The 26,098-nt window shown below is 48.9% G+C and overlaps 1 protein-coding gene across 1 annotated transcript; it reads left to right on the top strand.

Annotated features, from left to right (window-relative positions):
• The first annotated feature begins 499 nt into the window (after positions 1–499).
• On the top strand, positions 500–12,376 carry LOC111149560 (serpin family G member 1). The gene is made up of 8 exons (XM_022506656.1): positions 500–583; positions 1,128–1,205; positions 2,664–3,096; positions 4,641–4,775; positions 6,601–6,804; positions 6,995–7,134; positions 10,646–10,865; positions 11,869–12,376. The coding sequence occupies exons 2-8, from the start codon at positions 1,152–1,154 to the stop codon at positions 12,120–12,122; spliced, it is 1,440 nt and encodes a 479-aa protein (XP_022362364.1). The 5' UTR covers positions 500–583; positions 1,128–1,151; the 3' UTR covers positions 12,123–12,376.
• Positions 12,377–26,098: the final 13,722 nt, after the last annotated feature.

The raw sequence follows: 26,098 nt of genomic DNA, 5'->3' as shown, positions 1-26,098 counted from the left end.
CAGAACACCCACACAGCGCAGGGAAGAGCGGGGTGGAGGTTAGGACTCCAGGCCATTTAGGTCCCAGTTCGGGCTGTTTTCCAAGGGAGGGTGATCACCCACCAGACGTTTAACTGCTTTAAGGCCCAGGTTTTTTAACTATCAAATGGGCGCAATGGGACCTGTTTCCAAAGGGTCACTTTGAGGATTAGCTGAGCAGAGCAATTCCCGAAAAGCCGGCTGCTTGTCACCTACAGAGCACATTTTGGATCTCCGCAGTTTTTATCAGAACCCATGACGACGGAAGAGGAGCTTCGGTGACTTGGAGCTGAGAAGTTCTACCTAAGCTTCCCCACACCCCGGCTGCCGAGGGGCTCGGGCTGAATTCAGGCCCGGCCCACAAAGGCCCGACGGAGGGGTCCGGCCCATCCTCATTTACGGGAACTCACATCAGCGATCAATCATCCTTAATTTGTAACCCGGCAGTGTCCCGAGCCAGCCAATAGCCAAGACCCACCCCACCGCACACCCCACCTCCTTGACCCTGTGGGACTGTCCGCGCACTCTGCGCTGAAGTTGTCCAGCCACCGAGAGTTTGGAGCAGGTTTGGTGATAGGGTGAGGGTGGGGGCTTTGGGAGTGGGGTGTCCTCATCTCCTACTTTCCCTCCCCGAGTTTCCTGCCCCCCCTTCTATCTCTGAAGTTTCTTTAGGCTTGCTTCCACCGAAGACTTCTGTCCTACCCTCCGCCCCCACGTGCCCCTCCTCCCTGGGTGCCCCCGCTCCCGCCCGAGCTGTGGTGCCCAGCCCCCTCTGGACCTCCCCTGCCCCCGCTGCCTCTGGGCGTCATTGTTAGACTGAAGCAGGACTCTCTGGGTGTAACAGATGGATGGAGACCCGGGCTTGGGAGGGGGAAGGAAGGGCCAGCGGGTGCCGGGAAAGGGAAGCAGTTCGGGGAAAACAAATAGGGGGAGGAGCCTGGGAGAAGGTGGGCGGGGGAGGAGGAGGAGGAGGGAATTCGCGCTTGGGGGCTAAGTCCCGGAATGGAATGGGGGCGGGCCCAGGGTGGTGGCTGGAGACCCGGGAGTGAAGTGGAGGCCCCCAGGACCCCAGGGCTCGGCGCTGACAACGTTGCCGGCTGGCTCCGCAGGTCCGGGCTGACGCCGCCGCCCAGATGGCCTCCAGGCTGACCACGCTGACCCTCCTGCTGCTGTTGCTGCTGGCTGGGGTGAGTGGCCCGTTTGAGGGGGGCTGAGGATTAACCGTTGTGGGCCCGGAGAATGAGGAGAGCGCCTCTTGGGATCAGCAAGTGTGGTCCTTGCACCGGGGTTCAGAGAGAGCGAGGCAAGAGCCGGGTTCTAATCCCGGCCCGCTGCCCAGCAGTTAGGGTGGCCTTGAGCAAGTCGCTTCTCCGAACCTACCTGTACTGGTTTATAAAGTGGAGAATAAGGCGGAAGGGTCAGAGAGAGCCAGGAGATGGACAGCATTCTGTGATCCAAGAGCAAGGGGTTGCAGCTGAGCTGTGCGGTGGGGCCCTGGCTGCCGAGACCTAAGTCCTTCCTGGGCTGCACCTGTCAAAACGCCAGGAAAGGCAGCTGACTCCTGGGTCTGGGTGGAGGGTTGGGGGAGGATCCCAGTGAGAGGTCCCAGCGACTTGGGAGTCAGGAGGAAGGTGGACTCCTGCTTTGGTTGTCTATTGAGGGTAGTGTATGGAAGTTGGCATGGGGAGTGCCCTTAGAGAATCTGTAGGTGCTGCCGTGGTTAGCGAGGGATCTAGAATCAGAGTCAGACAAGCAGCTTCTGGGAAACCCTGAGCTTGTTACTATCTCAGCCTTGGTTTCTTTTATCAGTGAAATGGGGTAATACGTGTTTTCTCAACCCAGAAACCATGATATTTGGGGGGTGGAAAATTCATTATGAGGGGCTATCCTGTGCATTGTAGGATGTTATGCCCTACCCCGGTTTCTCCCCACTAGATGCCATTAACATCTCTGCCCTACCCCCAATTCCCTTCCCTTTTCTGTGATAACCAAAAATGCCTCCAGGCATTGCCAAAAGTCTCCAGGGATTAAGATTGTCTCTGATTGAGAGCCACTGGTCTATACTATTTCTTCCTCCTTCCTTCCTCCCATCCCCTTCTGACTCACCCTTCCTTCCTTCTGTCCATCCTTCCTTCCATCCTTCCTTCTTTCCTTCCTTCCTTCCTTCCTTCCAGAATGCTAATGGTTTCCTATAATGGCTTGCCACCCACAGTTGGAAAAACCACTGTTCTCATGCAGAGGTCAGAAGCTCAAATCCCTCTACTGGCCTGGCAGGTGAGCCAAGACAGGCAGACACTTAAAGAAATTGCAAGAATGCAAATAAATGGCAATGGACTCTCAGCTCTGAAGTCTGGGAAACAGCTGTCCTTATGGCAGCAATTCCTCAGTGATAACAGAGTCCCTGCCCGCCCCTTACCTCTGCCTCAACCCGCATTGGCTCCTGCATTGCCCCTTCTCCAGAGGAACTAGTGGGTGGCAGCTTCAGGGCAGGTCCCTTACCCTCCAGGCTCTCCCAGGAATCAGTCTCTGGTACAGGACTTTTTCCAAATCCACACCTTCCCTTCCTGCTTTGAGTGTGAGTGCTTTGAGAGTTTTTGACTGTGCTTCATGGTAGGAAAAATAAAACTCAGTTTCTTGAATCACAGGTTAGAGCCTCCTCAAATCCGAATGTTACTAGCCCCAGCTCCACGGCAGAGAGCTGGCGAGAGGAAAGTGAAGGACAGATCTTGGAGGGAGAGATCACCAAGAATCCACCCACCGAACACACCGTGGGCTCTTCCACCTTGTCGCCAACCAACTCAACCATCGTAACAGCCAACACCACTCTTACAGCCACCACTGAACCCTTCATCCAGTCCACTCTTCCACCCATCCAGCCCACGACTGTGCCCCTCTGCCCAGAGCCTGTCACTTCCTGCTCTGAGTTGGAGACTCCTTGGGCAGAGTCTGAGTTGAGGGAGGCTTTGATAGACTTCTCTGTGAAGCTCTACCATGCCTTCTCAGCGACGAAGAAGGCAGAGACCAACATGGCCTTTTCTCCGTTCAGCATTGCCAGCCTCCTAACCCAGGTCCTGCTTGGTAAGAACCTAAGTTCTCTCTAAGTTGTATGTTGGACCCTCCAATGAGGGTCCCCAACCCAGATGCCTACAAAGCCATGCCTTGGGGGGAAGGCTGTAAACCTGGGCTACTTCGGGGGGGGTGAGCATTCATTTATTCCTTCACTTAACAGTGATTGAACAGGCTCTCTTGCTTACAAAACCCCATGGACTACACGGGAACATATAAAACAGGGTCCCAGTCCTCAGCCGTGTGTCAGGGTAAGGCAGCAAGGAAGATGAAACCATAAGCGATAGACAGAGAGTAAAGTCCTACTAATGCTGCTTACTGGCTGTGTGACCTTGGCAGGTTACTTCTCTGAGCCTGAGTCCTCAGGTGTGAAATGGAGGTGGTTATACTTACTTCAAAAAAAAAAACTAGGGGAGCCTGGGCGGCTTAGTGGGTTAAACCTCTACCTTCGGCTCAGATCATGATCTCAGAGTCCTGGGATCGAGCCCCACATCAGGCTCTCTGCTCACCAGGGAGCCTACTTCCCACCCCCCTGCCATCCCCCACCTGCTTCTCTGCCTACTTGTGATCTCTCTCACAATAAATAAATAAAATGCTTAAGAAGAAAGGAAGGAAGGAAGGAAGGAAGGAAGAAAGGAAGAAAGAAAGAAAGAAAGAAAGAAGAGCATTTAGTGCCTGGCTTAGAGGGAGGTCAAAAAATGTTAATCCCCTGTCTTCCTGAGAGATGTTCCCATGGGATAAAGCTCTACCTACACTCTCCAGTTAGGAACCCCCAAAACTGCCAGGTGTTCCCTGGGAGGCACGTTGCCATGGATTGACTTCGGCAGATTTCTTTATTGCCTAGAATGTATGGCTCGAATCTTGTCTCCCTTCTCCACTTAACTCTGGGATCCTGAGTAGAGCATATCACTGACGCTCTTAAACCTCAGTTTCCTCATCTGTAAATAGGGAGAGTAATTACCCTTCTGTGAAAGGGAAGTATTGTGGAGATACAGTGAGCTCATAGGGGAGGAACACTTGTGATGCCTGGAACCAAGTAAGTGCTCCGCGAGTTGTTTCTGTTACCACAGGGAGGATGGGCACAATAGATATTTGATAATGAATAACTGAAGGGGTATTGACTCTCCATGCTCTTTTGTGATCCTCTGATTTCTCCTCTTCACGGTGAGCTAGTGTGAACCTGTGTAAACCCAAACCAACTCAACCGTCGTGTGAAACAGCAAATGATTGGACTAGGCTTTCTGGGATGAAATTGGGTAGAAATTTGGGGTTGAAATTGGGTAGAAAACAGGATTCAAAGCCCTGGAAAAGCCTAACTGGGATGATTCATCATCATTCCCCCACCGCTTTCGTTCTGACCTCTGGATTGTCTTCAGAAACAGTCGTCGCCGCTCTGATGATTTGTGATCCCCTCCATAGCAGGAAATAACCCCACTCCCCTGACCCATGCCAGCCTGGTCCCTCAATCCTTGTCCTAATGACAGGTGTCACGTCCAACCCCCTCCTGCCGCTCCCCCCGCCCCGCAATTTTTCCTCATTTCTGCCCTTTGTTGCAGGGGCTGGGAACAGCACCAAGAGAAACCTGGAGAGCCTCCTCTCCTACCCTGAGGACTTTTCCTGTGTCCACCAGACCCTGAAGGCTTTCACATCCAAAGGCTTCACCGCAGTCTCTCAGATCTTCCACAGCCCAGGTGAGCACCCCGGAAAAGGCCAGAGGCTGCCCAGCAGGACTTTGAGAGGACTCTGAGGAGGACCCGATGCCTCAGAAAGAGGGGAGAGAGGACAGAGGGCATGTTAGAGCTAGGACATCAAGGATGGACTGCAGAACAGGTAATGGCCTCAGCAGGAATGTCCTTTGGCTCAGGGAGAGCAGGATGGCCCAGACCTTGGGCAAGTTGTTTCCATTCATCAGTGCTTGTTAAAATAAGAATGTCCTTCTGCTTTCATTCATCAGTAGAACCAGAGAGCTCAAGATAAACAGTGTTTTGTTAACCTGGCTCAGAGGAATCTTGAGGCTTCTAGTTTTTGTACTTTTGTGTTCTTTGAATTTCTGGTCATTTACATATATTACATTATTAAGATACAATAAGATTAACAAGCTTCCAAAATGATCTGATACAGGTATTTTCAAATTGTATTCCCCAGAGCCCTGGGGTTCTGCTGAGCATCTTCAGGAGTCATGATGGGAGCTGAGGGGCATCGGGGAGGCTGAATGGGTGTGGGGGGACCACTTCCTGTGGGAAGCAGATAGAGCCAGGTGGGCTCTGAGCCCTCACCCAGCCTCAACCAGAGCCCTTTTAACCGTGGGCTTCAGACATGACTATTTCAGGACAGTTCTGCTCCTTAAAAAGGTTTGAAAGTTAAAGATCTCGTCTGCTCCCTCTTTATTTTATTTATTTATTTTTAAAGGATTTTATTTGTCAGAGAGCATAAGCAGGGGGAGCGGCGGGCAGATGGAGAAGCAGGCTCCCTGCTGAGCAGGAAGCCTGATGTGGGGCTTCATCTCAGGACCCTGGGATCATAACCTGAGCAAAAGGAAGACATGAAACCAACTGAGCCACCCAGGTGTCCCTGCCCCCCCTCTTTAAAAGGAAAAATATTTTTCCTGTTTTTTTTTTTCAACTATAAAATCAATATCATTTATTGTAGAATACAGAAGACAGGGACACCTGAGTGGCTCAGTCAGTTAAGCGGCTGCCTTTGGCTCAGGTCATGATCCCAGGGTCCTGGGATGGAGAGCCACACAGGGCTCTCTGCTCAGCAGGGAAACTGCTTCTCCCTCTGCCTGCTTCTCCACCTGCTTCTGCTTTCTCTCTTTCTGACAAATAAATAAATAAAATCTTAAAAAACAAACCAGAAAACATAGGGAGGAAGAAGGAGGAGGAGGAGGAGGGGGAGGAACAAAAAACCCACCAGCCTGGTTCTCTTAAAAAAAAAAAAAAAATACCCTCTTTTAGAGATGGGAAAAATCTGTGTCGGAGGTGATCAAGAAACACTGCGTTTACTTATTTGCTAGAAATCAACTTAACCTCTGTCTTGCTAGATTGCTAGAGAATACAACTGCATATTATCTATGCAGTCCAGGAAAAATTTCTTTCAAACACTGTTTTCTTTAGTGGACTTGACCTTTGGAGAACAAAAGCCAGAAAGTCTTGCCATGAGCTTCCACTGAGGCCAAGAAGCAGAGGGGGTTCCCTGCTGAATTAAGGGAAGAAACAAGGGAAAACACTGGCAAATGGAAGTTAGTATCTGAGTTATTTCGCCAAGCCACAGGTGCACTGCAAGGAGAGACAGCCAAGGCCTAGGAGGGGTCCTACCCTAAGTCTAGGGCTTGCTTTCTCGGGGCCTCAGTTGCCGTATCTGTAAGAGGAGTGGGCTGGACCCTGGCTCCAACCTGCTGTGCTCGCTGCAGTGAGCTGAAAGCAGTAGGAAACACGCTTCCTCCCATCCTCTTAGAAGGGAGAGAATGTCTGGGGGACTCATGCTTCCCTCTCTCCACCTGCTCCCTTCCCCCAGACCTGGTCATACGGGACGGCTTTGTGAATGCCTCTCAGAGCCTGTATGGCAGCAGCCCCAGAGTCCTAGGAAATGACAGTGATGTCAACACGGAACTCATCAATGCCTGGGTGGCAGAGAAGACCAACCACAAGATCACACGGCTGCTGGAAAGTCTGCCCTCTGACACCCGCCTTGTCCTCCTCAATGCCGTCTACCTGAGTGGTAAGGGAGCTCTGGACCCAGTGGTCTTTCCATCCCGTGTCCTTTCTCTCCTGGCTTCAAAGCCCACCAAACCCCAAATTCTACACCTGGATCCCACTGAGCCCGGCCCACCACCTTCCAATGGGGCTTTTCAATCCTCTCCATCCTTTCTCACCTGCATTAGAGTGACCCTCTCTCTCCTTCCCTCTAGCCAAGTGGAAGACAACATTTGATCTGAAAAGAACCTCTATGGAGCCCTTTTACCTCAAATCCTCTGTGATAAAAGCGTCGATGATGAACAGCAAGAAATACCCTGTGGCCCATTTCAATGACCTGACCTTGAAGGCCAGGGTATGTTCTCGGCCCTTCCCACTCTTGTCTCAGAGCCTCTGGCGGGTCCTGATGTCTTTCCTGCTATGGCCCCATCGCTTTGGGGTATTACATCCTTACGAATTCATCATTTCTACTCCTTCCATCTGTATTTCTACCCTGTCTTTTGTGCTTCTCCCCTCTCTAGCTTGGCCGAGGCAGGCATTGTTTATTTTAGGCTGGAGAGTAGGATTCTAAAGTTTCTTCATCTCTACCGCGTCAAACGGCCAGAAGTGAGTCTGTTCATCTGTATCTCTTTCCTGTCAACCCACCAGGAGCCCCTGGCGGCTTGGCAAGTCCTGTGTTTATGTGTGCCTGTGTACAGCATGCATGTGTGGGTGTACCCCCGTCTGGGAAGGTGTAGATGTGTGTGCATGTATGTGGTAGGTGTAGACGCGTGTGCACTTGGTAAATGACTTCTGTTCCTTTGCAGAAATTGAGCGGTAAAATTTCAGCAGATGGGGAGGGAGGGAAGATTGACTTTGGATTCCAGAAGATTTTAGTTATTTCTAGATATATCTAGATATTTCTGCCTTGTTAGGACAGCAAGACACAGATTTAGGAGATAGAAAACATTGGGAGAATACCCAGTGATTTAGTGCCAGGCTTGGTCCACCTTGGGAGGGAGATTTCCCTAACTTTTCCCTCTGCCTGGACCCTTTCTCACTCATATTGTCACATAACTTGTTCCTTCTGCACTCCTGAGTGTCATGTCAAAGGTCACCTCAATGGAGAGAACTTCCTACTTCTTTTTTTTTTTTTTTAAGATTTTATTTATTTATTTGACACAGAGAGGGAGATCACAAGTAGGCAAAAAGGCAGGGAGAGGGGGGGAAGCAGGCTCCCTGCTGAGCGGAGAGCCCAATCCCAGGACCCTGGATCATGACCTGAGCCAAAAGGCAGAGGCTTAACCCCCTGAGCCACCCAGGAGACCTCAGAACTTCCTGTTTCTTAAAGTGGCCCCGCCTCACCCTGAAACATTGCCCTGTTTGATTATATTCATGGTACTTCTCATTATCAGATACTAGGTTGTTTATTTGCTTATTTTATTACAATATTGTTTGTCTCCCTGAGATATTGTCTCTCCCCTAGGAACAGAAACCTCACCTGCCTTGTTTCCTATTCCTGGGGGCCCAGAACAGTACCCCTGTAATAAGTGCTCATTACAGGTTTGCTGAATAAATGAATGAAATCACTGGAGGGTGGTGAAGGGTACAACCCACTTAGGGGTGCCCAGGAGGCTTCAGAGAAAAGGTTACCTCTGACCGTTCTGAATCGTTCACGCACCTTTCCGCCCACCCATCTATGCCTATCCGATGTAGTTGACCACTCCTAACTAACAGAACCAGAATGGCACGGGTAAGTTTAATATACTTGATTTTCTTTTGAAGCATGTCAGCTACCCATCAGAGCTGAATGACAGCCCTGCTTGGCCATATCTTCCAAGCCTCAAAGGCCACTGCGAAATAAAAATTAAATTCGAAGGTAGATCAGCTTTCCACCAGCATCTCAATATCCTTCTCTCATTTAATTATCCTATACCTTTTCGCTTCAAAGCATAAAACTAGTATGTCTGATTTCTCTTAATTATAAGCACTATTTGAATAACAGATGCACAGATTACCCTCAGTGTACCCTGATGTTAATGCCGTGGAGTTGGGGGGCATCTGGGGGTTCAGTCAGTTACACATCTGCCTTTTCAGCTCAGGTCATGATCGCAGGGTCCTGGGATGGAGCCCTGGATAGAGCTCTCTGCTTAGTGGGGAATGTGCTTCCCCCTCTCCCTCTCCCTCTGCTCCTCCCCCTGCTCATGATCTCAAGCTCATTCTCTCTCTCAAAAAGGGAATTAAAAAAAAAAAAATACTACGGAGTTGGTTTACTTTCTCATACCCGTACTTAATTCTGAATCTTTCTGGGACTTAAGAGCATTTACCCAACCAAGGAGGTTAGATTTACCAACTCCGGTATGGTCGGGTTACCAGCTGGAAAAGTCAAGACCGCAACATGGTAACCTTTTGGTCCGAGATTCAAGGTCAGTGCACAGGACCTGTTGGCACTGTTGACATTTTGGATTAGATTATTCTTTGTTAGGAGGACGATTGCTGGGCATTGTGCAGGATTTACCATCATCCCTGTCTTCTTTTTTTTTAAGATTTTATTTATTTATTTGACAGAGAGAGGGATCACAAGTAGGCAGAGAGGCAGGCAGAGAGAGAGGGAGAAGCAGGCTCCCCGCTGAGCAGAGAGCCCAATGCGGGGCTTGATCCCAGGACCCTGAGATCATGACCTGAGCCAAAGGCAGAGGCTTAATCCACGGAGCCACCCAGGGGTCCCTCATCCCTATCTTCTGTCCACTAGATAACAGCAGCCCTGTGAGTCCCCTCTCCTGCAGTTGTGACAACCAGAAAGTTTCTAGACATTGTCAAGTGTCCACTGGGGCAAATTGAGAACCCCTATATATTAGACCCATGGGTCCTATACCTGTGTCATACTTTTGTCTGACCACCAATTGGAAGTCCTTTTAATGGCAAGCTTGAAAGGTAGGCTAGGATTGGCTTGTCCATAATCTCATGCTATACTAAGACATTTATACTTAATCTTGTAGGCTGTAAAGAATCATCAAAAGTCTTTAAAAGGGGGCGTCTGGGTGGCTCAGTTGGTTAAAGCCTGCCTTCAGCTCGGGTCGTGGTCCTGGGGTCCTGGGATTGAGCCCCATATCGGGCTCTCTGCTTGGCGGGGAGCCTGCTTCCTCCTCTCTGCCTGTCTCTCTGCCTACTTGTGATCTCTGTCTGTCAAATAAATAAATAAAATCTTAAAAAAAAAAAAAGTCTTTAAAAGGACCAGGGCCCCTGGCGGGCTTGATTGGTAGACCATGCGACTCTTGGTCTTGGCATTATAGGTTCGAAACTCCACATTGGATATAGAGATTACTTAAAAATAAAATCTTTTTTTTTTTAAAGATTTTATTTATTTACTTGAGAGAGAGAAAGAGAGCACGCGCACAAGTTGTGAGAAGGGCAGAGGGAGAGGGAGGAACAGGCTCCCCGCTGAGCAGGGATTCCCAATGTGGGGCTTGATCCTAGGACCCTGGGATCACGACCTGAGCCGAAGGCAGATGCTCAACCGACTGAGCTACCCAGGTGTCCCTGCCTATTACACACTTTATGCACAGCACACTGGAAGGGGAAGGAACAGGGTTCAGATAGATCCAATCGCTTGCCTGTATTACCTAGTCAAAAGTAGAGTCAGGGTGACATCCTCGGCCTGTGTGATCAGAAAGCCATACTCGTTCCTCCGTATCTTATGTGCATGGAATTAGACCAGCACTGTCCACCCAGCTACCATCCCCACTTTGTCATAAAGCTTGGGAGCCCAGGTCCAACTGTGGCTTGTTGTGATAGCATGAACAGTGGCAGCAGACAGAAGATAAGCCTTGGGACTTAGGGGGTGGGATCCAGGAGAAGACAGATAAGGTGCATCTCTTGTTCTCCAGGTAGGGCAGCTGCAGCTCTCCCACAACTTGAGCTTGGTGATCCTGATGCCTCAGAGCATAAAACACCATCTCGAAGACCTGGAGAAGTCTCTCAACCCCACTGTCTTCAAGGCCATCATGAAGAAGCTGGAGATGAGCAAGTTCCAGCCCACCCTCCTGAGGCTGCCCCGCATCAAAGTGAAGAGCAACCAGGACATGCTGACCATCATGGAGAAACTGAGTGAGCCCTGGCAGCTCAGGATTGCTCCTAGGCTGTTGGGTGGGGTGGGGTGGGGTGGGGCTGTACTTAAAGCGCAATTTAGCTCTCTCTAGAGTATTGTATACACCCGTAATGTCAGGTCATGCCTCAGTCCCGTGAGTTACAGGGGAAGGTGCTGTTATCCCATTGGACCCTTGAGGGAAGTGAGACTTGAAATTTACCTGACTTACCCAAGGTCCCCTTGGGCTGGTTAGAAGCAAGCAAGAACACCATCCCAGGTCTCCAGCTTGACTGTTTCCACCATGGTTCATTGTGACAAAGACACTGGGACAGGTGACCAGGATGGGTCATAGACACTCTGTCCCCAGGACCATTCATAACACTCAACCACCCCACAGGCTGTCTGGATGATACAGTCTGGACCCTTCTGAGTTTGGAGGAGGCAACACTCTATTACCTAACCTTTGGCCTCACTTCCTGATCTTGACCTCATTTTCTGTGATAGAACTTGACTCTCTGATGGGTGAACTGGTTTCCTAGTATATGACATTACATCCTTGTATATGACCTCATTTGATAAAACATGACTTCTTTCTGATATATGACCTCACTTCTGGGGTCTTTGGAAACTAGGACATCATTTCTCAGGGTTCTTTGGTGGGTAGGGCAAGGCCTCTCACCTCGTCAGAGCAGGTGGTGGTGGGAATGAAGATGGGCCCACTGATAGAGGATCCCATGAACTGTATCAGAAGGCACAATATATAACGTGACAAGCAGGGGAGGAGGACAAAGAGAACACTGGGACTTGGGACCAATTCCAAAAATTTAGGACAGATGTCTCCAGTAGCTGAGGCTTTCATGTTGGTCTATCTTTTCCTTTTTCTTTTAAAGTAATCTTTACACCCAGCATGGGGCTCGAACTCACAACCCTGAGATCAAGAGTTGCGGGCTCCACCGACTGAGCCAGGCAGGCGCCCCTCCTGCTGCTCTTTGACTCTTTGTTTTTGTCTTGGTTATGCTCTAGATTTCTTTGACTTTCTTTACGACCTCAACCTGTGCGGGCTGACCGAGGACATGGATCTTCAGGTTTCCGCGATGCAGCATCAGGCCACGCTGGAGCTCACGGAGTCTGGGGTGGAGGCGGCGGCGGCCTCGGTGATTTCTGTGGCCCGCAATTTGCTGGTCTTCGAAGTACAGCAGCCCTTCCTCTTCCTGCTCTGGGACCAGCGGCGCAGGTTCCCTGTCTTCATGGGGCGGGTGTATGACCCCCGGGTCTGAGACCCGCAGGGCACCAGGCTAAGGCAAGCTGTCCCCCTCCAGCCTCACTCTCCCAGGGGCAGCCCTGTCTGGACTGGCCCCATGGCTACCTCCCACCCTAGGTGTCCCCCGCTCTTCAAGTGAAGGGTTCACTCGGGGTCTGGTGAAGGGACCTGCTTCTATCATCCCTTCCCTGTGGCTCCCCAAAGCACTTTTCACAGCTTCCTCTGGTTCAAGTTCACCAGATTGTACAAATAAAATCTGGCAGACCATGACTTCCTCTCTTGCTTAACTTTCAATTTTAGAGGACGGGGACAACCATGGCCCCTGTAAAAGCTAGTATTGCTGTGTAACAAGTCACTCTCAATTTAGTGGCTTAAAATAGCAACCATTTTTTTAAAATACATATATATTATATATATAATATATATATAGTGTTTTTTTAAGGTTTTATTTTATTTATTTGGCAGAGAGAGATCACAAGTAGGCAGAGAGGCAGGCAGAGAGAGAGGAGGAAGCAGGCTCCCTGCTGAGCAGAGAGCCCGATGCGGGGCTCGATCCCAGGACTCTGAGATCAGGGCCTGAGCCGAAGGCAGAGGCTTTAACCCACTGAGCCACTCAGGCGCCCCAATAGCAACCATTTTTTACTTCATGTAAGTCTTGGGATTGGCTGAATGGTCTTGCTGACCTCATTCGACCTGACTGACCTTCCCTGGGCTTCCTCGTGCATCTGTAATAGTTGGGGGTTGGCTGATGTATAATGGCCTCAACTGGGACACCTTGGCTGTCCTCTGTATGACTCTTGCATCCTGCCAGCAGGCTACCCTGTGATGGCAGAGTTCCAAGAAAGGCCTCAGAAAGAAGCTGTCTTTTTTTTGACCCAAGATTTTATTTACTTATTTATTTGACAGAGAGGGAGAGCGCACAAGCAGGGAGTATGGCAGGCAGAGGGAGAAGGATGAGTAAGCTCCCCGCCGAGTAGGGAGCCCTATGCTGGGCTCGATCCCAGGACCCCAGGATCATGACTCAAGCCCAAGGCAGACATTCAACTGACTAAGCCACCCAGATGCCCCAGAAAGGAGCAGTGTTTTCCATACCTTCACTTGCATCAAATTTATACCTTTGTCCCATCAGCCAGAGCAGCTCACTTGACTGGACCTAGAGTTGGAATGGAAAGGCACTACAAAGTTACAGATGAGGTCATTAATCGGGGACTATTGTGCCCTGCTTTTTTTGTTGTTGTTGTTAGAGCAATCTCGTATGTGTGAGTGGGGAAGAGGCAAGGACAGAAGGAGAGAATCTAGAGTTGTCTCCTGCCATGGAGCCCATTGCAGAGCTCGATCTCACGACCCTAAGATCATGACCCAAGCGAAAGCAAGAGTCAGATGCCTAACTGATTGAACCACCCAGGTGTCCCAGGGCCATGCATTCACTGCAGTCTGTGTGTCCCTTGTCTGCACCGACTGTGACCGAAACAGCAGGCGTTAATGTCAGGAACTTACACAGGCAGCCTGCCACGAGCCTTGCAGACCTTTACTCCTTGCCTCTGCATCACATGGAAAACTCGGCGAGGGGAAGTCTTGCTCAAAGTCACGCAGTTGGGAAATGGCAGAACGGGGATGTGAAAGCATGTGTTTGACTCTGAAGTTCAGAGCCACGCTCTTCTATCTCTCTGCCCTTCTCTCTGAAAAATCTGGCTTAAATACCTGATTGATTTGTTCACTGAGTGCCTAGGGTTGCAATGGGCATGACGCCAAGCAGCAGAGGTGCAAAGAGGACTTAACCCCACTTCCTGCCTTCACAACCTACAGCTTGATGGCACAAATAGGAAGATAGGTTTTATTTGTTTTAGTATTTTTTTAAGTTTTTTTTTCCTGTAATCTCTACACCCAACATGGGGCTCGAACTCGCAACCCCAAGATCAAGAGTCGCACGCTCCGGCTGAGCCAGCCAGGTGCTGCCTGTGTGTTCTTTTCATCTCTGAAGGTGTCTCACTGTGTTCTCATTTCTAGCTTCTGCCCTTCAACTCACCGATGTTCCCTCCAATTTGTAGCCCTTCTACCTCCCTCTTTCCCTTTCTCTGCCTTCTCATCCCATTTTGGTCTCGGTCCCCTGTCCCTAATCCCCGAAGGACTGTGTCTGCACCAGCCTCCCCTTTCCCCTCCCGCTGTTACAGTGTTGTCAACCCAGACATGAGGACAGATTTCTGAATGTCGCCCTGCTCCATGGATCTCCATCAAGCATGTGCCCTGCAGGAAGATTTGATGTGCCCATAGGGTCTTAACTCTGGTCAAGCTAGTCCTGCCTGGAGCTGTGTCTGAAGGGCGTGTGATCTCCTAAGGCCATCAGAGCCTCCAGGATGTGGGCTTGCATGACCACTGCCTGCCACTAGGGACTTAAGCTGCTTGGAGAATCTGGCTTCCCCAACCACACTCTCAAGGAATACCCTGGTGAAAAGGAGAAACTGAGGCATGGGGAGGGTGGCAATGCAAAACCTGAGCTAGCTGGGGACTGCAACGGGGCTCACCGCTCTCTCCCTTCAGGCTGGTTCCCCTCGCTATGGGCTGGAACTGAATGCAGCGTGAGGTGACATGAGCTTCAGTAAGCGCTGGTGGGACGGCGTCATGATAGGCTCTGAACAGCAAGCACGTTCCTTGCCAGGAGCCCAAACTGGTCAGTGTACTCTAGTTCATGCATGTTCTGGTTGCAGCTGAAGTTCCTCAGAGAAGCAGAAAGAAGACATGAGGGGTATTCCCAGCTTATTTCCTCCGTCATATCCATCCCCTGCTCTTGTTTCCTGCTCTCAGACTGAGGCAGGGCTGGCTTCCCACGTGGGCCATTCCTGGAGCCAAACCTCAAGACAGCTGGTCCCAGGTCAGAGGCCTTCCTTGCAGCTCAGTCTCCCAGGCAAGGCTGTGAACCCCACAAGGGTCACCCAGATGACTTGTAGCTCTGTGGGCACGGGGAGCTCACCACATCACAACACACTTGATGTGCGGGGGTGCTCTCTGCATGCCTTTCCCTCTCAACATGCAGAAGTCCATCACAGGATGCTGGGAGGACCCTGTTTCCTGTGTGGGCTGATTTGTATGTGAGAGGTTGTTGAAAGCAAAGCCACCTCCTAAATTCAGGAAGATTCCTCCCTACTTGGGGTGATCCTAACTTGAAGGTGGTCCTCAGTGCCCTCCTGAGATACGGACAAGCAGAGTCAGGCGGTGGAAAGTGATTCTGACCCACGAGCACGGTCCTTTGCCAATTTTTTGGACCCTCCCCACCATGCTGAGAGCCAGGTTTTATTCCTGTTTGTGAGATAAGGAAGCTAAAACTCAGATTAAGTAACTATCCAAAGGTCACACAGCTGTCAATTGATCCCATGTCGTCTGAATTCAAATTTGGTGGGTAGCTTATTTGGTCAGGATTCCTTCCTTTCTTTCCAAACTAGACTTTAAATCAGATTTTTTTTTTTTTTTAAGATTGTTTTTTAGGGGCGCCTGGATGGCTCAGTCATTAAGCATCTGCCTTCAGCTCAGGTCATGATCCCAGGGTCCTGGGATCAAGCCCCACATCAGGCTCCCCACTCCCCCTGTTTCTGTTCCCTCTCTCACTGTGTCTCTCTCTGTCAAATAAATAAAATCTTTTTTAAAAAAGTTTTTTTTAAGATTTTATTTATTTATTAGAGAGGGAGCAAGCTCAAGCAGGGAGAGGGGCAGAGAGAAGCAGACTCCCCACTGGTCAGGGATCTGGACGCAGGGATTGATCCCAGGACCCTGAGATCATGACCCGAGCCGAAGGCAGACACTCAACCGAATGAGCCACCCAGGTGCCCCTTTTTTAAGATTTTCAAGATTTTTAAGTAGTTTCTGTGTCCAACATGGGGTTGGAACCCACAACCCTGAGGTCAAGGGTCGAAAGCTCTATCAACTGAGCCAGCCAGGTGCCTCTGATCTGTATTTTATTTTCTTTTTATAAAAAAAAATATTTATTTTAGAAAAAGAGAGCATGTGTGTGCACACACATGCAGGTGGGGTAGGGGCAGAGAGAGAAAACCTGAGGCAGACTCCGCGCGAGAGCCCGATGCAGGGCTCAGTCCCATGACCCATGAGGTCATGACCTGAGCCAAAACCAGAGTCGGGTCCTTCACCGACTGAGCCAGCCAGGTGGCCCAGATCTGTATTTTCTCATGCTCTGCACCATGTGTCCCCATCAAAACTATCAAAGTGTCTTACCCTAAAACACCCACCCACCCACACACACACACACACACACACACACAGAAGTAAACAAACAAACAACTGGATGATTGAATGAATGAGTCCCCACATCCTTGTAGCAAGAAAAGAGTAGAAAATCTAAGTTTGGAAATGGAGAGAATTGAGGTAGTTCTGTCTCGAGGCATTTCATGTAAAAGAGTGTGTCACTTTTTTAAGGTTTGTTTATTTTTCCAAAGATTTTATTTATTTAATTGACAGCACAAACAAGGGGATCAGCAGAGGGAGAGGGTGAAGCAGACACCCCGACGAGCAGGGAGCCCCATGTGGGACTTGATCCCAGGACCCGGGGATCATGACCCAAGCCAAAGGCAGATGCCCAAACCCCTGAGCCACACAGGCCCCCTGAAGTTTTGTTTCTTGAAAATGATGCACATTTATAAGTCATGGAGTCAGTGTGGGGCCCCCCTGCTTTAAGATGGCCTCGGTTATGTGCCTACTGCCGTGAGCTGGGGGGTTAGCTGGGAGGTCTGAAGATGCCTGGCTTTGCTGAGCTCATAGATTTCTTTCACGTGTCTTTGATCTTGGCTGAGATGGAGCCGCTGACCAGCTCTGCTGCATGTGGCCTCTCATCTACCAGGAAGCTAGTCTGCACTTACTCATGGAGGCCGTAGGAGTCTCAGAGTGTGAGCAGAGTCACACAAGGTCTCGAGTCGGAAGCTAGGAAGTAATATAACCTCACACCTGCCTCGTTCCAGACCAGCTCAGAATCAAAGTGTAGGGAAAAGTCTCCACTTCTCAGAAGAGACCTGCAAAGTCACCTGCAAAGGGCGTGGATATAAGGAGCATGAATCGTTGTGGCCATTTTCCCAGTCTACAGTACTGGTTCTTACATATTTGTAGAGAAACTACTGGCAACTTTCCTAAGCAACTTGCTGCTCTGAGATTTTCCTTAAAGAATGAAGGACTTTGTGTCTATATCCTTATAATTTCAGAAAGGATTTGTCACATGAAGTTTCAAGTTGCTTACATATAGTTTTCCTCTTGCTGCTGCTGCTCTCTTGGCATATTCAACAAGTTCTGGCACTTGCACGAGTGACACATGTCACCTGAGAAAGACAGAAGGTCATAAACACATAGACATACATCTAGGACCCCTACCCTCACCCTGCCGGCCTATCCTGGGATAGACAAAGTTCTAGGTGTCAGCCCACCTAGTTCCAAAGACCTGCTTCCTTTCCCAATTACACAGTCCTCCTCCACACATGGATTTGATTGAAGACATTCTAACAAAGGACCCTGAAGTGTGATCGGGGCTCCATCGCAGTTAGCCCTTCTCACCACATGGTGTCACTGTTGAAACTTTGTCCTGCGTAGCCTTTTGGACACGGGATTTCCGATGAGGTTCCGATGCTTTCATAGACAACACGGGGATTTAAACTTCCATTGTAAAGTTTATGGCTTATACTCCTTCAGCTGTAATTTCCTAAAGATGACTACCTTCAGGTTTTGCCTAGATTCCAGAACACCTCTGACCTGAGCCACGTGCTAAATCGGAACCAGCCCAGTCCTTGCAAACCCTTAGGACCAGCCTGGTAACCCCAGCAGCAGCAACCACGGTCCCCACATGAAGAATTTCTCGTGGATTACATGATTTCGTTTAAGGAGAGATCACACCTTATGGAAAGGATATGCTACCGAAGATGTGGGGCAGTTCAAGACTTGAGTAACTTGACACTGTATTTTCCAGAAGAATCATTCAAAAAGGGTGGGGAGGAATCTTCAACCACTTCAGAATATTTTGGCCTTTATGCTAGTCTTTATTTACTAAACACTAAAATCTCTAACGTTTCCCGGCGCAGGCACTCCTAAATTAACTGCTTGGCATGTCACGACAGTTCTTGGGGCTTTTTCCTAGTGTTTTATCATATCTAACTTCCATTACAAAGTTATTGATTTTGGACTGTGTTTTTTGGCACTCATGCCAGCACTTAATGAACTCTGAGAAAATATCATTCTAGGGTGCAGAAAATATTCTAAAGGACAATGCTGACTATGAAAACAGCACATTAGTCATTAGCATCCCCTCTCAGAAGTTAGGAAAACATAAACAATGGCTCCATTCTCACGATGTGAACATTAATAGCCGTTATCAAGGGATACCGCCATGTGATAATGGTTGTAAGTGCAGTGCGCAGGCCTCTCAACTCACCAATTTTGAAATCATGTAACCTTGGTGATTTTGTTTTTTTAATTTAGGGAGTTTGGGGGCGTTCGTCTGGATTGGTCAGAAGAGCGTGTTACTCTTGATCTCAGGGTTGTGCATTTGAGCCCCATGTTGGGGGTAGAGAGTCTTAAAATCTTTAAAAAAAAGAATTTAGGGGGATTTGCAGTTTTTCAAATTTGCTTAACTCAAATTTACATAATATGTCATAGTACCACACCCTTTATGTTCCTTTTTTGTAGATGAAGAATGGAGTCTTAGAAAGCAGCTAATCTCATATGAGGAATTTAAGAAACGACACAGAGGATCGTGGGGAAGGGAGGGAAAAATAAAACAAGATGAAATCAAAGAGGGAGACAAACCATAAGAGATTCTTAACTGAAGGAAATAAACTGAGGGTTGATGGGGGTGGGGGGCTAACTGGGTAATGCGCATTAAGGAGGGCACCTGATCTAATGAGCACTGGGTGTTATATAAGACTGATGAGCGGCTGAACTCTACCTCTGAAACTAATAATACACTATACATTAATTAATTGAATTGAAAATTTAAAAAAAAAAGCAGTTAAGCTATAAAGGGACACCTGGCTGGCTTAGTTGGAAGAACAAGTAGCTCTTGATCTTGGGGTGATGAGTTCAAGCCCCATGTTGGATATAGAGATTACTTAAAAATAAAATCTTTGGGTGCCTGGGTGGGTCAGTTGGTTAAGCAACTGCCTTTGGCTCAGGTCATCGTCCTGGAGTCCTGGAATCAAGTCCCGCATCGGGCTCCCTGCTTAGTGGGGAGTCTGCTTCTCCCTCTGACCCTCTCCCCTCTCTCTCTCCCTCCTCTCTCTCTCAAGTAAATAAATAAAATCTTTTTTAAAAAAATAAAAATTAGGGGTGCCTGGGTGGTTCAGTGGGTTAAAGCCTCTGCCTTCAGCTCAGGTCATGATCCTAGGGTCCTGGGATCAAGCCCCGCATCCGGCTCTCTGCTCAGTGGGGAGCCTGCTTCCCCCTCTCTCTCTGTCTGCCTCTCTGCCTACTTGTGATCTCTGTCAAATAAATAAATAAATTCTTTAAAAATAAATAAATAAAAATAAAAAACCAAAAATTAACTCTTTAAAAATTAAAAAAAGTTAGGGGGATTTGCAGTTTTTCAGATTTGCTTAACTCAAATTTACATACTATATAAAAGCACAATCCCATTATATCCTCTTTTTGTAGATGAAAATGCGGTCTTAGAAAGCAATTAATTTTACAAAGTGGCACCTGGCTGGCTTAGTGGGAAGAGCATGTGACTCTTGATCTCCAGGTGGTGAGTTTGAGCCCCACATTGGGTATATAGATTACTAAAAAAATAGTAATAAATTTTAAAAAAGAAAGTAATTAATCTACTCCTTTAAGGTCTCATGGTTGATGAATGATGGAGTGGACAGTAGACCCCAGTGCTCGGAAACCTTGATGCCCTTTCTCTCGAGGTAATTTCATTTTATTTAATTAATTAATTAATTAATTAATTATAAAATATTTTATTTATTTATTTGACACAGAGAGACACAGCGAGAGAGGGAACACAAGCAGGGGGAGTGGGAGAGGGAGAAGCAGGCCTCTCCCCAAGCCGGGAGACCAATGCAGGGCTCGATCCCAGGATCCTGGGATCACGACCTGAGTGGAAGGCAGACACCTAACGACTGAGCCACCCAGGCGCCCCGATTTATTTATTTATTTATTTATTTTTAAGTGGGCTCCATGCCCAACGTGAGGATTGAACTAATGATCCTGCGATTAAGAGTCATGTGCTCCATGGACTGAGCCAACCAGGTGTCCCCCAAGATGGTTCCATCTTTGAGAACCTACTGATATTCCTTGCCCTAAGCCTGGGTTGAAATTCCACTCATCCATCCCAAAAGCTTTCTGCAATTTTGAATCTTAGGAAGAAATGTTAGGGAAATATGACTCCCCTTATTCCAGAAAAACTCTTATACAAGTTGGAACACCTCTTCCCTCTTGCCCTGCTGTAGCTACTCAGGGAGGGGCAGCCTGTATAGAGAGGCATGGATGCTTCTGGTACTTCCTCCTTCAGGACAGGGGCTGCCTACCATCTAGATAACTCAGAGGGGCAGTCAAGTGACTTCTTGAAATAGAAAGTCAGCCTCAAGTGACCCAGACAAAAGACGAGCATTTTACAGATTCCTCTCCTTGCATTTTGTTTTGTTTTGTTTTCGAATGATCCTTTATTGAAATATTTTCCTTTGCAGTTCTTAGCTAGTGGGGCATGCTGCTGAACCACTGCTGATGTCATCTATGATGTCACGGGGGTGGTGGCCATCTGCATTGCGGCCCACAAACTGGGCAGTCCCCAAGATTTCTTTAATGGTTCCAGAGAGTGCTCAGCCTAAAGATTGGTGCCGCATTTGTCAGGCAATGCTGACAATCTCATCAAAAGTGACGTTTCCACTGCCCTTCATGTTTTTTCTGCTTCTTTCTGTCTTTTGGCGGTTCCTCGAGGGTTTTGATAATCAGGGTAAAGGCAGAAGGTATCACTTCAGTCTGATCCTCTCTGAATCGTCAGCCTCATGGTCAGCCTCAGACCCTTCCAATCTCCAGTCACCGGTTGCCTTGGCGATGTCATCACCAGTGTCCTTTGGAGACAGACCCAGGGGGCTGATCTCCCAGGCTAGGGCAGACGTGTCACTAACTTCCCCACCTGTGCACCTTAGGGATACGACTTTGATCTCGTTGGGGTCCAACTTGGGCGGCATGGTGGAGGTGGCTGGTGTGGGATGAACCCGGACTCGTGATCACGGAAGACAGATGCGCCTTCCCCTCCTCCCAGCCGAAAGTTCTTGCACATTTAATCCTGCCTTTGACGGGCAACTTGGCACACATGTGCACTCAGAGACATGTAAATACATACATACTTTTGTACATACACGTGTGTACACACATACGCTGATACAAGAGTCACAGATACGCACATTCACTCACATTCACACATGTGTACAAAAGCACGTGCATACCAGCCTCTGGGAGGGGGTGCCAGAGGGTCGGGGCAAACTTTACATCCAATCCCGCCCAGCCCCAATCCCGGAGGAGAGCCTGCCGGCCAAGGAGGAGCGGGGAACATTTCCCCACCATGAGACTTTCAGAGCCAGTAAGCGCTAATTACAAGGCACGGAGTAGGCTCATCCATCATCCCCGAGCGACAGGCTGGCAGAGCAGCCGCCTCCCGGCCCCTCCCCCACGGCCCTCCCTTTCTCCTTGAGTGACCGCAGAATGCCTCCGCCGAGGACCAAGCCTGGTAGCCTCCGTCCTGGCCAAAATCATAAGTAGGGGTTACGCTAGCTCGGCTGCTGGCTTGTGCCTCTTCTCTCTGCACTCCGGGGGAGCTCCTGGGGCACTGCCCCGGGCACCTTCCATGCATTATCCCCTTCCAAACCCGTGGTACCATGGGCTCCGCACTGGGCTTCCTTTTCAGTATTTCGCGGAAACTTTGCAATAATCCTGCGACTTGGTACTGTTTCGCCAGGTTTGCAAATGCAGAAAAGGAGCCTGTGAAGAAATCACTTGCTCAGGGTCACTCAGCCAGGAAGGGCTGGAGAAGGTCCTCAAACCAGAGTCGGCCACTAGCGTATCCCCGGGTCCCAGTGCTCCCTCCACTGCCACCCTGCCACCTCCCTGCACTGGCTTATTGCTGAGCATGTCCTCCTGGAAGACCCCCTTCCTCATCTTCTCATCTTCTCTCCTAAATCAGCTAAAGAGCCAAAGGATTCCCCCGGTTGGGAAACCAAACACCAGCTTCAAGGGCCAAGGATTAAGGGCTGAGTGGAAAATGCAAGGCAACTGAGCCAGCATCAGATGAACAAGGACCACCCTGGGCCAGGCTGGTGTGGTCGCACTGGTGGGACTTGGCTGACTTCAGGACATAGCGTCAGAGCCAGACTGTCTGCCCTGGATCCCCAGTCCCCGGTTGTCTAGCTCTGCTTCCAGGGAACTAAGTATACTGGGGGAGTCTCTCTGGCCAGAGCCGTGGGCCACCTTAGACAAATCTGTTTCCTGTTGAAATAATTTTGAAAGCCTCCTTGAAGGCAGAGACCATGTCTTTTTGTCATTATCCTCAGCTTCAAGCATGGAGCCTCCCACTGCAGGAATCAGTACTGTATCTGTACAGACGAGCACTCAGTACGTGTCAGTGACAACAAAGCACCACCAAAGGCCTCTCCAAACCCTATCCACTTATTGAAATGCTGAGATTCTTCTGAGTCCAGGGCAAACTCCCATCCCTCCGCGGCGTGCTCTGCTCTTCCCAGCCAATGGCACCCTGCCCCCCACAAACACAGCACTGAGCATACATTGCCTTGTGTAATTTGTCACATGTCCACAAGTATTTGCCTCTCCACTCCAGTTACTAGGAAGCTCCTTGGGAACCTGACTCACACTGTCGTTCCCTGGCTCCATGTATACCTATAAATGTGTAGCAAATGCTTTTGATTCCAAGTGTGCAACACCCAAGGGTGCCTGGCTGGCTCATTCTGTAGAGAATGAGATTCTCAATCTCGGGGTCCTGAGTTCAAACTCCACGTCAGGTGGATGTAGAGCTCACTTGATTAAAAAAAAAAATGTTTTGTAAAGAAAACCCCACAAAGTATACAATGTCCATATTTGGGTAAAGATTTTATTTTATAATGACACTGATGTTATTCTCAGTTGATGTATCTCCCCGGGAAATCACTAGAGGAGGGAATACCAAAGCGCAGCTCCTGGCCCTGATTATCAGCCAGCGTTTTGCCTTACAAGTTATCTCTGAACCAGGGAGTTACACATTTGTATTTGGGTGGTCTTCCTTCCTTACTGCTGTCCACACCCCACCCCCGCTTTTGATCACTGGGGTCAGGATTTAGGACTCCATGGATGGGCTGCTTCAGTCAGAACTGGGGGGGGGGGTGGCTCTGCACCCATTATAGAAGTGAGCCTCTGGAATCTGGAATTTTAGCTGTAGAATTAAGCACTGTGACAGCCCGGCAGATAGATTGTCTTTCTTTATCTAGTCAAAGGGCTACCGAAAAAGAATCTATACTCTGTTATTGTTCTGGGGAAGGAGGGGGGAGCCTTTCCCTTTCCCCCTAATTGATATGTAGTATCTATAGAATTATCATCTCCAAACGCCTGAGGTGTGTAACCTAACAATTATTTAAAGAAAAAGCAAAATTGGGGCACCTGGGGGGCTCAGTCAGTTAAGCATCTGCCTTCAGATCAGGTCATGGGGCGTGTGGGTGGCTCGGTTGGTTAAGCCACTGTCTTCGGCTCAGGTCATGATCCCGGAGTCCCAGAATCAAATCCTGCATCGGGCTTCCAGCTCCATGGGGAGTCTACATCTCCCTCTGACTTTCTCCCCGCTCATGCTCTCTCTCACTCTCTCTCTCTTTCTCAAATAAATAAAGAAAATCTTAAAAAAACTTTTTTTAAAAGATCAGGTCATGATCCCAGGACCCTGGGATGGAGCCTCACATGGGACTCTGTGCTTAGCGGAGAGCCTGCCTCTCCCTCTCCCTCTGCCAGCTACTCCCCTTTTAGTGTGTTCTCTTTCTGTGCGTCAAATAAATAAATAGGTAAATCTTTATTTTAAAAAAATGCAAATAAACCATGAAGCTCGCCCCAAGGGTATTAAAAGAAAGGAGAGAACTAGTCTTTTTTTTTTTTAAGATTGTATTTATTTATATGGCAGAGAGAGAGACGGTGAGAAGGGGAACACAAGCAGGGGGATTGGGAGAGGGAGAAGCGGGCTTCCCACTGAGCAGGGAGCCTGATGAAGGGCTCCATCCTAGGACCCTGGGATCATGACCTAAGCCGAAGGCAGACGCTTAACGACTGAGCCACCCAGGCGCCCCAAGAGAACTAGTTTCTGATACAAACTAGTTTTGCATTCTTCCAGCATTGTTTACACTAGCCAAGAGGTGGAAGTAATGTGAATGTCCACTGGATGAAGAGTGTGTGGGTAAAGAACCCGGGGTGTCTACATCCAATGGAATATTTCTCAGCCTTCACAGAAGCACAGAAGCTAGAATGCTGGTTGCCTGGGTGGTAGGAGGAGGCAGGAGGGGGTTCCTGTTCAGTGGACATAGAGTTTCAGTTTTGCAGGATAAAAGGTTTTAGAGATCTGTTGCACGAGAGTGTGCATATATTAACACTCCTGTTCTGTACACTAAACATGGGTTAATTGCATGTTATATGTTTTACCACAATAATAATAAACCACCATTCCTGGGTCACAACTTTGTCCCAGGGATTATTACTACTATCGACAGATGAATAGGTAAAGAAGGGGAGCCTGGGTGGCTCAGTCATTAAGCGTCTGCCTTCTGCTTGGGTCATGATCTCAGGGTCCTGGGATCGAGCCTGTGTTGGGCTCATTGTTCAGCAGGGAGCCTGCTTCTCCCTCTCCTTCTGCCTGCTGCTCCCCTGCTTGTGCTGTCTCTTTGTCAAATGAATAAATAAAACCTTAAAAAATAAAAAGAGGGGCGCCTGGGTGGCTCAGTCATTAAGTGTCTGTCTTCAGCTCGGGTCATGATCTCTGGGTCCTGGGATTGAGCCCCATGTCGGGCTCCCTGCTCGGCAGGAAGCCTGCTTCTCCCTTTCCTGCTTCCCCTGCTTGTATTCCCTCTTTGCCTGTTTCTCTGTCAAGTAAATAAATAAAATCTTAAAAAAAAAAAAAAAAGAATAGGTAAAGAAAACAACACACACACACACACACACACACACACGCACACACACGCACACTGGAGTACTAGCCAACCTTAAAAAAAAGAAGGGAATTCTGCAAGAGGCAATACCGTGGATGGGCCTCAAGGACATTCCGCTGAGTGAAACAAACCAGACACAGAGAGACAAGTACTGCATGATTCCGCTTCTCTGAGGTATCTAAAATAGTCAAGCTCTTAGAATCCAGGAGCGGGACGGTGGCGAATGAGGAATTACGGATCAACTGGCGTGAGGTGTCAGCTGAACAGGATGAGGAAGTTCTGGAGATCGGCTGTGAGACGTTGTGTCTGCAGTCAACAATACTGTGTCGTTCGCATGTAAATTCGTGAAGAGGACAGATCGCATGGTAAGAGTTCTTAGCACAGTGAAATAAAATAAAAATAAAAATCTGGCAGTGAGCCAACAATTTATCTAGCCAAAGCTAGGCGTTCTGATTTGTGCTCCAGAGAAAGTTTTATTCTGTCTGGGGAGCTATAACAAGGGAAAATGAAGGGCTTAGTCTTTGCTGTTGGGGAAGCTTTTGGTCTGGTGGGGAATCAGACATAAAACAACCATAACCCTGGGCACCTGGGTGGCTCAGTCGGTTGAGCATCTGACTTGGGCTCCGGTCATGATATCAGGATCTTGGGATCAGCCCTGCCTCTGGCTCCTTGCTCAGTGGGGAGACTGTGTCTCCCTCTCCTCTGCCCCTCACCTTCTGCTCGTGCTCTCTCTTCAATAAATAAATAAAATCTGGGGCACCTGGGTGGCTCAGTGGGTTAAAGCCTCTGCCTTCAGCTCAGGTCATGATCTCAGGGTCCTGGGATCGAGCCCCACATCAGGCTC

This window comes from Enhydra lutris, unplaced genomic scaffold, assembly GCF_002288905.1.
Source record: "Enhydra lutris kenyoni isolate GAN:26980312 unplaced genomic scaffold, ASM228890v2 scaffoldscaffold22, whole genome shotgun sequence".
In the NCBI taxonomy this organism is placed as follows: domain Eukaryota; kingdom Metazoa; phylum Chordata; class Mammalia; order Carnivora; family Mustelidae; genus Enhydra; species Enhydra lutris.
Note: the sequence above shows the minus strand (reverse complement) of the source record. Positions and strands in the feature narration are given on the sequence as shown.